This window comes from Xiphophorus maculatus, chromosome 4, assembly GCF_002775205.1.
Source record: "Xiphophorus maculatus strain JP 163 A chromosome 4, X_maculatus-5.0-male, whole genome shotgun sequence".
Taxonomy (NCBI): domain Eukaryota; kingdom Metazoa; phylum Chordata; class Actinopteri; order Cyprinodontiformes; family Poeciliidae; genus Xiphophorus; species Xiphophorus maculatus.
In genome coordinates, this window is record NC_036446.1 from 15,581,332 (window position 1) to 15,594,958 (window position 13,627).

The 13,627-nt window shown below is 37.9% G+C and overlaps 1 protein-coding gene across 1 annotated transcript; it reads right to left on the reverse strand.

The window, feature by feature from the left end:
* Positions 1 to 6,669: 6,669 nt before the first annotated feature.
* Positions 6,670 to 11,192, reverse strand: LOC102221934 (ammonium transporter Rh type C 2-like). Its single transcript, XM_005807696.2, has 11 exons — positions 10,904 to 11,192; positions 10,239 to 10,431; positions 9,961 to 10,111; positions 9,735 to 9,882; positions 9,488 to 9,654; positions 9,251 to 9,388; positions 8,925 to 9,061; positions 8,280 to 8,404; positions 7,990 to 8,063; positions 7,838 to 7,914; positions 6,670 to 7,751 (listed from the first exon to the last, which is right to left on the reverse strand). The coding sequence occupies exons 1-11, from the start codon at positions 11,112 to 11,114 to the stop codon at positions 7,718 to 7,720; spliced, it is 1,455 nt and encodes a 484-aa protein (XP_005807753.1). The 5' UTR covers positions 11,115 to 11,192; the 3' UTR covers positions 6,670 to 7,717.
* Positions 11,193 to 13,627: the final 2,435 nt, after the last annotated feature.

Here is a 13,627-nt window from a genome sequence, read left to right on the forward strand (position 1 = left end):
TGACATCACTGCTGCGTGCAGGAGCATGGTGGTGTGTGTATGTTTTGAGGGGTGGGAGTGGAGGAGTGGGGCGCTGCGTTTGTTTGTTGAGCAAACCGTGGGAACAGGGAGCTCTCCAGGGTGGCGAGTCAGGGCCTCCAACAATACATATGCTGTTGCTTTTCACCCAAACACCCTCCCTTCCCAAGAGAATCATTACTCTCCCCACCTCTCCTGTCTCCGTCTTTCCCTCCTTTTTTCCACAAATTTCCCTCCTTTGCTTGTCGCACTGTAGGATTACCGCCCCCTCTCTGTGCAAAACAGCTTGTGCAATTCCTGCAATCGTTTTAGAAAGAATCTTTACTGGGCTTAAACTAAATGCATCCATGGTCATTTCTAGTAAAGTAGGTGTCAAAGTAAAACACCCACACAACAAAAAAGGGGCATGAGTTACTATGTGTTCTGATTTCTTCCTCCATTACAATCCAAGAAAGCAAGACCTTTAATATTTTGTAACTGTATGGAAAAATAAGTGTCACTGCCCTCTTCCAGAGAAGCTCACTCTTTCAGTTTTTGACAAAAAGGAGTCACTTTTTTAATGATCTATACTCAACACAACTGAGGACGTTGTTTCCCTGTGGATTAATAATAATCTTTATTTTACACAAAAGAGATAGATAGATAAAAAGAGAGAGTCTTTTGCAGAGGTAAATGCTAATTAGAGGTTATTTCTGCACATTTACCTTCTTTAATCATACACAGCAGGTATTCTGGCTCTCAGACATTAACATGTGTTACTTTGACTTTGATTTGTTGATAATGCTTTGGTTGCATTAAGTAAATTGTTGGTTTTGTCGACAAACTCTGGGGGTTTGTTGAGGATTAATCATGTGCTTCATTTTTGGTGTCCTTTACATTTATTTGTCCAGGAATTGGAATTTCAACTTAATGCAAAATGTTAGCAAGTGGAAATATTTTAGCTTATTTTTCTTTGGCTTTTCTATCTACAAATATTTAGCATCCTATATGAGCTTAAGTTTAATATTATTATTTTTACTTAATGTCTGAAAGATGAGCAGCAAACTCTGGGACACCAGGAAAGCCTTGCAGGCCTCTAAGGGCCTCCCAGGCTGCAGCATGAAACACTTTTTAATCTGTTGAATCTAGTAACTATTATGCGCCTAAATGTTTCACTGTTATTCCGTAGGTTATGCCAGATGTTTCATAGTTGGTAAAGCATGGGCCTACTCCTGTACAAACTGCACAACCTAAAGAGAAAATGATCATAATGCTGACAGATGACATAGAAACCTAGAAAGAAAACAAGTACAGCATTTCAACGCCAGGAAAATTCAGTTGTAGTTAAATAATTCCTATATTTTCTACTTTGCATGTTTTGCCCAAATGTCGATATTTCTGTCACTGATTTTCTTTTAACTAGTATATTTTTAAAGTGCTCGATTAGTTATTTCTATTTTTAGGAATTATGTTAAGTGTCTTACCAGCTGCAAACAGATATATTTACAGATGTGTCTCCTCCAGATTTACTGAAAATGTTGCCGATTTCTTTTTGCAACTAGAATAAATTAAAATAAAAGACTGAAAAAGCGTGGCATGTCTATGTACATATGCCCCCTCCTGATTTCCCAGTAATAAAATTCAAGACGTTTCCCCCCCTCATCAATGACTTATTTCGTGAATAGGGTTCGCATTAGTGAACAAACGACTTAATAAGAACAGACAGGCCAGAGAGAAAGTTTGAAAGAAGTTGACAAGTCTACTATTGGTCCTATTTGGCTTCATGAAATTGTGGCAACAAAAAACAAACATTGCTGGGAAAAGTCATGAGAAGTCTTGTTTAAAGTAGGTGACGCAGCAAACATGTGGAAGATCGTCTACTGATCAGCTGAGACTGAAACTGAATGTTCTTACTTGCAAAACGTTAAAAAAACTAATAGCACAAAACACGATGTTGGCAGTATCATGCCAACGTCATGCTCTGAGATGTCTTCCTTTCAGTTTGGCTGAATCTGAGCTACTTTACAAGGAAAAGTGGGGACAATTTTCAGTAGGCTGTGCAAAGGTGGGTTACACACGCAACAAAAGGCTCACACTCTTTACTGTAGCAGAAAGTGTTTCTACAAAGTACTGCCTCATGGGTGTTGAGCATAATATAAATGTCTGACAAACATTTCTGGTTTTAATTTTTTTAAAGTGTCATTTTCCTTCCAGTTCACAAGTAAATACCTGTAAAAATAGATTAAAATTACTATTTCATGGGAAAGGGTAAAAATCCCATCATATCTATAAATAAATTACCTTATTAATGGCAGAATACATGGCCTAGCAGCATAAGGTAATATAGATCTAATACCTGCTAAGCATTGATTAGCTCTCTGATCTGCAGGTGCATCTAATTAGCCAAATCATTCACTTTGGATTCCTCACATATTTTTTTAAACCCGCTTTCGTTTCTCCTTCTTTCAGTCCAAGCGGGGAACCAGTGGCCTTTGTGACCAAATCTCCAGCTATGAATAGTGATTCCACTGGTTTTTCCTCCACACCAGTGCTTGCTGAGAGGTCTTCCCCCCCTGAGACCTTCCCCTTTGACCCCAACAAATGAACTCCTGTGAAGCACATTAAAAAAACAGGTTCACGGTCCTTCACTGGTTCACGGTGTGCAGTGCTGTGGACGGGACTCTGTATGAGGAATTTAGGTGAAACGCATGAAGACCTGCGGGAGATTTATTACCTTACAGTAGGAGTTGAGATCTTGCCCCTTGGCATCGTGTGATCATTTTGTGAACACAGAGAAAAAGTTTAGGACGCTCCGTCTGTGTTGAAGCCCGGCTGGACTTGGCAGCCTGCTCCAATCAGCTCAAACAGATGATATAATTGCCAAGGCAAGATAGGATGAGGCCATCGCCTCTGCAGTCCTCCCGTCTCCTTCTTGCTTCTATCACATCTATTCTCTCCAGCTCTATACTCGCTGATTGTCCTCCCCTCCCTCATTGTTCCACGATCCCTCCCCAACAACAGGCCAATTTGTCCCTCCAGCTTGGCTCCCGCCTTCCCTCCTGCTGTGTTATTTAGCCTCTTTTCTGCACTTCAATGGCAGGTACTGATTAGGGAACTTCCACGACATCTTTGCGAGTCCTCAAAAATCCCTCCTCCCCTTCTCAGCTGCCTTTAATCTGATTACAGGCTTTTCAGAGGAGTCCAGTCCCAGGAGGACAATAGCAGACCAAGTGGTTTCACAAACACTCTCCCCAGGGTCATATGATCTACGAGGAGAGGTGTGTTTACTCTCCTCTGGCATCAGGTCCCTGGAAGCGCCATAATTTAAGAGAAACATCTATTTTAGCAAAAGCTTCCTGATCCTCCTCCATCTTTTCTTCAAAGAAAATTTCTACATTCTCTTAACATGCTTTATTTGAGTTAGTATTTGTTGTGTTGACCTGCTTTTCTATATATAAAAAGATGAAAAGCCATTTTCAAACCTTTTAAACATACTAATGCACCAACATTCACACAGCGCCATAGTGAAAATGCAATTAAGCCAGTGGTTTCGTTTCTGTGCTCCAGTCTGTTTCATATGTTTTATGATGTGCCTGTCAGATTTTGTCTTGAAAATATATATTTTTCTTCTTTGGTATTTTTTGCCACAATCATCATAGAACAAACTTTTTTTTTCTCCAGAAAACCTCAATAGCGTTCCTTTAATTGGCTTTAAATACTCTTAACTTTTCTAAAATTAATCACAATTCTCTTGAAATTGTTTTAAAGCTCTAAGCTTGTTGTTTAAAATCCAAAGAATGTTTAAAACTTCTGAGTTTTGATGCCTTTTATACCGGAAAACAAACCTTAATGCAACCCTGTAGTTGAATGCACCATCTTTTAAGAAAGGCATTTAAACGGATAAAGACCCGGACTCTATGTGGAAGTTATTGTACTCAGACTCTGAGGTGACAGCAGCAGCTTCGGCCCTCAGTTAACCTGTTTAACCTCATCCTTCAATAAAGCTTCTGCCAGCAGATAACCTGACAAAGCCAGCATGCAGCATATGTCCAGCCTCTGTTTTCGCAGTTCATTAATGTCACAGTGATTGGTCAGGAGATGATCCTATTGACTGGTCTGTCCGGGCATCATTACCATCAGAATGAAAGGGTGCGAAGAGGCCAGAGGCCTTGGGGCAACAAGTGTCCAAAGACCTCAGGGAGCCGCCTTAACAATCTGAACCTCTCCATCCTCACAGCGGACGTCACAGAGAAAATGTTCCTGCAGACGGCTCTCAACGAGTCTCCTTGCTTCTACAGCTTGTTGTCAGATTCTGCTTTTTGAATATTTATGACTTTATCATCGTGTGATGCTTTAAAAGCTTACAGTTGGAGCCAAAATACTCTACTTGCTGGGCGTGCCGTGGTGGCGTAGTGGTTAGCGCGACCCGTATTTGGAGGCCTTGAGTCCTCGACGCGGCCTTCGCGGGTTCGACTCCCGGACTTGATGACATTTGCCACATGTCTTCCCCCCTCTCCTTTCCCGTTCCCTGTCAGCCTACTATCATTTAAGGGACACTAGAGCCCACAAAAGACCACCTGGAGGGTTAAAAAAAAAATACTCTACTTGCTGTAATCAAATACCTGAAAAATGTGCTTAAAAATGAATGCGTGGCTATTTCACATCATTTTTCAAAGTTTTTGTGTATTCGCTAATTTCTAATTTGGACACAGGATTGTTTAACATCTCTACATTGCTGAACGAATCAAGTAGAAGTTAGCAAACCAAAAAACGTTAACATTTTCAGTACCATGAAAAATGCAATTGATTTCTGGTGAGGAATAAATAATAACCAATATGTTTGTGGGTCTAGAAAGGGATTTAAAGATGTCTTGAAAGAATGTGAAGTCAGTCAGTTTTCTGTTTAGTAGTTTGCAAATGGAGGATCATCAAAACAACAGAACTTAGTCCTAAAACAACAAATTATATGTCACAAAACCCTAAAACGTCACCACAACACAAGAGTCTTTTTAATATTTATGTGTGTAATTTATTTATGTGTATTAAGTTTTTGCCTGTATGATCACAAAGAGACTGAACAGACTTGACTGGAGATGTTTTCAGAGGGAACACAGATGCAGACCAGGACTCCTATAATAATGCTCTTTGGACAAACAAGTCTAAAATTAAATAACCTGCACACCAGAAGAAAAGATGCGTTTAGTATAACCCAAGTGGAACATTACAGATATAAAAAATACTGTGCTGCAGCAGAACCTGACCAACTCTAATTTGTCATGTATCAGAGAGTACTTAGGAAAAATGTGAGAACATCTGTAAAATGAAGCAGAATTAGTCCCTGCAACATCACAACGACCCCAAATCTGACAAAAAGTGGACGAAAAATAAAAAGCAAAAAAAAACAGGTATTTATCCTGAAATGGACTAAACATGTATAAAAAAACCTCAAACACAATCACAGAGAGATTGGTGGATGGCTGCTAGAAGTATCTCACTGAACTTACATACCAAAAAGTATCATTACTGCAGGTTCTATAATAGTGTAAAAAAAATCTATTAATTTTAAGAATTAGAAAACAAAAAATAGATTAAAAAAACATTTAAGCCTTTTGCCAGTTTGTTGGTGAAATGTGTAGCGATCTGGATAGATTTTTATTGTATGTATTTATCAATTTGCTTTGCAGCTCTGTTTCTGTGTGAAGTGTCAGGATTCCAAAGGAGACAATAAATTATATTCTAGAAAACAATCTGGAGGGAAAAAGTTTGTTTAAGGCATCAGACCCCTGAATTAGTAAATGACCCCAATGTCTGTGAGACAGTAAGACCAACAATAATGGGGTTATTTTTCTTGTTGGATTGAAACAGATTAGATAAACTTGACTGGTTTGTTTCTGCAGTGCTGAATTAGAAAACAAAAATAAAATCCATTGTAAAGAAAAATATAAAAAATGTCAGAGATTCATGAAAAGCTTCCTGAATCTTAATGCATGACTTCAGAGTTGCACATTGTTTTATTACTAACATCTCCTGCTTGAACAATTATTTCTACTGTTCTCTCATTTACTGGTAGAAAACTCTATATAGGCTAAACTTAAATTTTGGCTTGTTTATGGATAATGTGGGGCCAACAGACTGTATATTATCTTTAATGAAAAATAGACTAATAAAACTCTTTAAGTTACGCCCTACAACCTTGAACTGCACTAATTTGTGTTCAGAACAGATACATTATGTGTGTTATGCAGCGCCACCCTGTGGCTTAAAGTAGGAAAATCCAGATATTTATATTGTTGCATTATTTTACATCTTATTTTAGTGCAGGAGAGAAATTCGGCCTTTTCTGGGAATTATTTTATTCTTATTTTCCTCTGATATGTCTTATCACAAAAGCCACAACTTCTGCCATTTGTCATATATTTACATTCAAGGAGTAACGTTTCACTCAGATTTTTCTTACTTCTTGTTAATATTTGTGTGTGTGTGTGTGTGTGTGTGTCTGTGTGTGTGTGTGTGTGTGTGTGTGTGTGTGTGTGTGTGTGTGCGTGTGTGTGTGTGTGTGTGTGTGTGTGTGGAAATCTGGGGCACATCTTTGCTTTTCAAGCATCTTAATTTTTCCATTGACACATCTTACAATTCTAAAACAAAGTACTAAATAATCCACAAACTGTGACATTATGATTCCTCAGAATTTTTTATTTGTTTTATTTCAGGTAAATACAATTTCATCCTACAAAATCTAGAACAATAATATGTCAATAAGAGAAATAACTTTTGAAACTGTTAGAGTTTCAAAAGTTATTTTGAAACTCTGAATAATATGCCAGAAAATATGTCTGGCCCATTATTTTACATACGACTGAGGTTTTATTGGTGGTGAGGTTTCACGCTGCATACTGATAAAAACCTTATTTTTTTTTAAATACACAAGACTTTTCAACCCCTACTGTCTCATAAACCTTTACAAACAATTCAAAGGACTTGTAATTAAATATTTAAACAGTAGCTGTCAGAATTAGTCCTGTTTTTCTTAATAAATATCATCTTAGGACAATCCTGTTCGTGAGATGCAGTCATTAATGGAGCACACGTTTGTTAGATGTTTGAAATCTGAGTTTTTCTGGTGGTGCACTTCCTTTGGCAACTGGAGTTAACAATCAACATTCCAGCAATCAAACTGAATAAATTGTATCATGGTTACTCTGTAAGAATTAATGATAAATGCAGACTACTATGGAGGTAGATACATTATTCAAACCTGTCATATTTGACAACACCAGCCTTTTTCAAACCTGATTATTTCCTGTTTGCATTACATAAAATAGCACATTTTAAAATCCTTTTCAGCTACACAATTTTCTGTAGTAAGTTAAACTGCTTTAGACATAATTACATTGAAAAAGTATTGACAAAAATCAGCTTATAGAACATAAAAACATCCAACTTCACATCATACAGGCTGAAGTAAGAACCATGGTCACAGCAATAATTTATAACATTTGTTCCTCAATGAAACGTCCACACTAAATCTGGTTGAATTGATTTTAGATCTAAAAAGAAAAAACATACTTAACATTTTAGTTTCCGATAATCAGATCCTGATTATTGTATCAGGTGTAGAAGTCGTCAAAAAAGAAAAAATGGCAAAGTGAAAACCTTTATAAATTATGTTGCTGAAGAGCTGCATTATGTTCAAATTTAAACTTGGGCCAACAGCTTGTCTCTAACTCTGCTCAACACAGAAACTGGACTCGGTTCTGCCAGAAACACAGAAGAAAGTCACAGTTAGCTAGAGGTTCAGAAAAAAGGGGCAAAAATAGTGTAAACGTGTGAATACGCTTACATGTCTTGGCCTTTGTGAATCATGTGGTTGTTGTACTCCAAAACAGGAGGAAGAGTCTCCTCCTCTTCCTCAGGAAGCTGCAAAATTATGTTGGTTAGAGACGTAATTTAAAGGGAAAGAGCACCACCTAGTGGTGGAAAAGGTGATCTTACCTCCCAGTAAGCCTCATCGTCGAAGCAGTGATCATCAGCAGCGTCACCCCAGATAGGAATCTTCAGGATGAACCCTTTTAAAAAAATAAAATAAATACCTCTGGCGTCCTTTGATATCACATCTCAATGTACATGTATGCTCTTTCCATAAAGAAATATTAGCATGTTAGTAATTGTCAGTTGCTAACATGCTAAGTCAGTCAGTCTGACTCAGATTTAATGTTTTTTTTTAATATGCATTGCCAAAATAAGCACAGAAGCCAACTGCATCCCACTTCTTTTAAACTCACCAACAATGGCTCCTCCAACCAGTCCAAAGGCAATCGACACACATGTCCCAGCAGCTTGATATCCTCCCTGCGTTCCCATTCCTCTGTTTGCATATTTGCCCTCCTTATCAAATACATTTATCAGCCTAGGTGGAAATAAAAATGTAGATAGAGATGTATATCAGATTTTAATGAATGGTTAACACATCTTTACATCAGTTGTTGATGAAGTAAGGAGATTTTTCCTGTAGCACTATCTGTCTGGAGAACCAAGGTCTGGGGTGTGTCAAAAGGAAAACAACATATATTGTCTCTCTTTTCTGCATCTTTCTGGTGATTATTTCAATATAAGCACCAAATCAGTGATTTGACCGATGACTGACGGATAGTTGTGACCGCTTTTGGCTGACTACACTGAAAGAGGAAACTGAAATGCTTAGGATTTGGCCTATAAGTGGTCTTTGATTTGTGCAAAATGGCCCCAAATTGAGTCAAATATCAGAATGTAAATCTATAAATTAATAAATCAAAACAAAAATGTTCTACAGCAATTACATTTCTTAATATTTTTGTTATTATTGCCTCATTTGAGAAAACAGGAGGGGCTAGTACAGGGAACCACCACTTGAATGAGGTTTGAGTTATGACTGTGTTCATTTGGCTCACCCTTCTTTACTGTAGACATCCTCACTAGCCGCTGCAGCAACGACAGCACCGAGGAAGCCGCCAAGCATTCCTGGGACGGCATGCAGATTGTGAATACCGCATGTGTCCTGGAGCTTTAAGGTTTTCTCCAAAAAGGGCTGTCAACAAAATTAAAGTTGTTTCTCAATCTGTCCATTTCATGTTGAAAATGTAGATGTGCCCAAAATAACTCTTCTGAATAAGTTGGTACTTTCCTGCCATGCTGCCAACTTCCTGTTTAAAACACATTCTTGTCTTTTTTCCACCTCTACGTCTGCAGATGACACAGTAAAAATATGCAGACTTACTGTGACAAAGACGAAGCCGAAGGTGGAGATGATGCCCATGCAGAAGCCCACAATAAGCGCGCCGTAAGGAGTGATCATAAACTCTGCTGCTGTTCCCATGGCTACAGCACCTGCCAGAGTGGCATTCTGGATATGAACCTGTCACATAAGGGGGAAAGAGGACATGTTATTCATGACAAATATGAGAAACATGCCTGATTATTGATTTATTAAGAGATTCTGCTTTAGCAAATGTACCATATCCAATTTTCCTCTTTTGTGGAACATGCTGGACAAGGCAACAGCAGTGAGAACGGAGGAGGCGAGGGCGATGTAGGTGTTTATGAACGCTCTGTGCTGTCCGTCGCCGTGGTCTGCGATAGCTGAGTTGAAACTGGGCCAGAACATCCACAGAAACAATGTACCTGCAATCAGATTAATAATTTACCTAAAAATCTGTGAGAGAAGAGTTCCAAATTTTAAGCCAAAATAAAGCTTTAGTTACCAATCATTGCGAACAGATCCGAGTGGTAGTTGGACCCGTGGAGCTGTTTACTTTGATGTAAGTTTGGTCGATAGAGCACCCAGGAGATGGCCAGTCCGTAATACCCTCCAAAGCAGTGGATGACCATAGATCCACCAGCATCTCTGCACTGCAACGTAAGCAACACGTCAGGAAAAACTCTCTCTAAAGTGAATGAAATCTGGTTTGATTGGTCAATCAGACTCACGTGAAGCAGTTCAAGGATGATGTATTCCTCCACAGCAAACAAAGTGACACCAAACAAGGTGACAACCATGAGCTGGACGGGACTCACTTTACCCAGCAGGGCACCGAAGGCGATCAGAGAGCCGGCGCAGCAGAAGTCTGCGTTGATGATGCTATTTGGAAGAAGGAGAGTTCAAGCTCAACTGGAAATATGTCTTTCACAGATCACATCAGCTGACAGGTGAAAGAATGTAGTTTCACTTTAGTTACATAATAAACTCCACAGGGAAAAGTACTTACTTCTCGACCCCAATGTAGATTTTTCCAGTGTCCAGATCAAGGGAGTGGAACCAGCCCTGCATGAGAAGAGCCCACTGCAGGCCGAACGAGGCGATCAGGAAGTTGAAGCCCACGCCGCCGTAGCTGTAGCGTTTCAGAAAGGTCATGAGGAAACCAAATCCAACAAAGATCATCACATGGACGTCCTGGAAACCTGCAGGAAACATACGCCGGGTTGTTATGTAACAGCTTATTCCAAAGAAGACAACGCAGTTTCTAAAAAAACAATATCTGTACAACTCCAAATCCAATCTGCATGATTTAAAAATGAGGTCAGTTTATTTATGGAAGTTTCATTTATAATTTTATCCTATATGTGCAATAATATTTCATGAGAGTAACTTGTAGAAGACAAGGATTTTTGTTGCAGAATATAGTTTTGTTCAACTGCTGCCAGGCTACCCATATAATAGATATGACAAAAATAGATCATCTTTAATTAAATATTTCCCCATAAATTAGTTCTTAGTTGCTGTAAACACCTGGTGTTTTCTTTGGCTCTGTGGAAAAGTACCTACATTCTTCCTGGCAGAGAAAGAAACTGACAAAAGCACATACTGCATTCAGACATTTTTTCTCAAACATCCATCACACATTAAAATCTCTGGCAACTTTTTCATACTTACTGGGATATCTGAAGTAGAAATCATTGTCAATGTCGGTGAGGTTATTTTTATGTTTGTACTCCACCCAGTGTGCGTCTGATTCCTTGCCATAGCGGATGAAAACCCCAAACAGGATGATCATAGCAATCTGCCAGACAAGGCAGACGGCTGGCAGACTCACACGGACGTACGTGTTCTTCTGTGGACCCAATCTCTCGCAACAGTTTCCCATGATGATTGTGATGGTGCTGACCCTCTCCTGGTACTGGTCCTATCAGTCCGGTTCCCCGTCTGTGTCTTGCATTAGCATGTCATCACTTTTATAAAGCGATTTGTGTCGGGGGCGGGATCTTGTCCACCACCCAGAAGCAAGGTGTGGACTCATTACACCTGCTGAGAACAAAGCCACTCCTAATCTGATGTTTCCAGACTGGTAATATCACTTCTAGAAAAGTGCTGCGGGAAGTGGAAAGCACAACACAGCACAGACAGAATGTGCTACTGAAATTAATTATTAAAAAGGAAAATGTTTGATGTTCTCATGTTGTGCTATTTCTCTAAATGCTTTTAAAAGTGTTGCACTGTTGTTTGTTTGATTATTGGAAAAGGTTTATTGGTTTCAGCTTTTTGAGAACAAGTTAAACTTTTACCTTGTAACTGGTAACACAGAGATATCAGAAACACATAAATCTCATATTAGTAACTTGTAGTTAATGTTCTAGGGACTGTGAATATTTAAAGGAATTAAAGGTTAGCTGTAACATATGAAATGTCTTTGCTCCAGCACAACACAGGGAAAAGTAATGAATATCAATAGGCAAAATGCAAAGCAAATGTATAAATAAACAATATACAACAGATGACTAATGTTGACAATTGAGCATCATAAAATTAGACACAGTAACAGAATCTCCTATGATCTTTTATGGCTGATTCCTGGAAAAGGAGAGCTAACCTGAAGAAACTGGGTGCAGAAGATCAGTGACTTAAAGAATACTGCTGGTACGTTTATTAATTTAGAAATGTTTGGATGAGAGTTACTGCAAATCAGATAAAGTGTGTGGGTTTTAAAGGATCTTGGATGAAGAAGTGAAGAAGGTCTGTATAAAAAACTTCCAAACTGACATCAGTACAAAGTAATTCTGGGAGAAGGTGAAGTTTAACAAAAAATCAAGCTTGAGTTTCAGAATGTCATTTCCTAAAACCAGAACTCAAATTTCTGGTTTGAGTTCCAGAAATTAAAAAAAACTCTTTCACTGGGATTCAAAATGTGCACTCAGTTAATCTTACAGCAACATATTGCGGATTAAATGAGAAGATGAAAGAAAAAACACTTCAATGTCTAAAATATATACTGAATATCAACCTGAAAAGATTTTTTTTTTTCACATTTTAGAGTAAAACCTGAAATGTAATTTTTAACTACTTTTAATGAGATTTAAAATAATGACAATCTACATGTCGAAATGTCATATTTAGAATAACAAAACATATTTTCTTCTTCATTATATTCGTATTTTACCAGTTTAATGTCTCACTGCTAGCAGTTTTGACCATTGTCTTCGTGGAAGAGTGTGAGGAACATCTTTGACGTACAAAGTCACATGCTCACCACCTTTGAAAACGTTTTGTGTGCTTCATATCTCACTGATCATCTGACCAAAGATAAATTACAGTTAAAGAGTTCATCATATTTCAGGTACGGCTCCTTGAGTGACACCTAGAACATTCCACTAGATATCTGTTTTCTCATTTAAACATACTTTTGTAACACTGGCTTATCAGAGATCTTGAGATAAATTCCCAGTATTTTCTAAGGAGCGATGAACGATAAAGATGGTAACATTCGATTGAACAATGGTAATAATATTATTTTTGAGTGCAGAGTTAATGGTCTGGAGTTTTTTAGTGCTGCGTTTTTATTTGACGTTTTCAGTTTCTAAAAGAGGTCATTTGTTTACAAGAATATCTAGCCCTTTCATGCATAGTGGTCACTACAGTGGACAGCTATCTAAAAGCCATTTTCTTGTGCTTCCTGTGGATTTTTATGTTATAAATGCACACAGACCACTGAAGTGGACACTAATGCATCATAAAATATACCATCAACTACTGGCCATCAGCTGCAAATGCAAGAAATTATTTTTTGTTAAATACAATATGGCCGACAGACAAAAAAGCATGAGAACCGACCCGGTCCCTCCTTCTACCGTAGACGACTCTTGCAAGTAAAAAAAATATTGTGACATCAGATAACCCCTAAGGAACAATACTACTGATGTATTTTTCAAATAACAACTTTGTATTTGGAGAAAATTACAATTGATCACATAAAATAAATACATTTAAAAAAATTAATTTTTACAAAACAATTTTCCTACCTTTTTTTATGCCTTAAGAAAAAAAAATTTAAAAATGGAAAAAGAATTCTGACACAAAGGATCATAATTCATGCATGAAAGGGCTAGAAAACAAAACATAAATATGCTTTCTAACTGAGTTGAAAGTATAGACACAAAGTGTATGTTAAGTAATTTATCTTCTTGTGTTCTTAGAAATATGCGCTGAATGCTAAATTAATGCAAATTTCTAAGCAAGATTTTGTATTTCAAGTGAAAAAGTATCAGATCTCTTCCACATTTCTTCTTGTTCCTTTTTTGTACACTGACATTTTTCAGATAATCAAACCAATTTTAGCATCAAAAGTTTCTGAATTATGATTTCCTTTATTCAGTGAAGAAACTT

Coding starts and splice junctions, on each gene's coding strand:
- LOC102221934 (XM_005807696.2), bottom strand. CDS start 11,114: ATGGGAAACTGTTGCGAGAGATTGGGTCCACAGAAGAACACGTACGTC. Junction 9,883..9,960: donor TCATCCTTGAACTGCTTCAC/GTGAGTCTGATT, acceptor CTTACGTTGCAG/TGCAGAGATGCTGGTGGATC. Junction 9,655..9,734: donor GGATCTGTTCGCAATGATTG/GTAACTAAAGCT, acceptor ATCTGATTGCAG/GTACATTGTTTCTGTGGATG.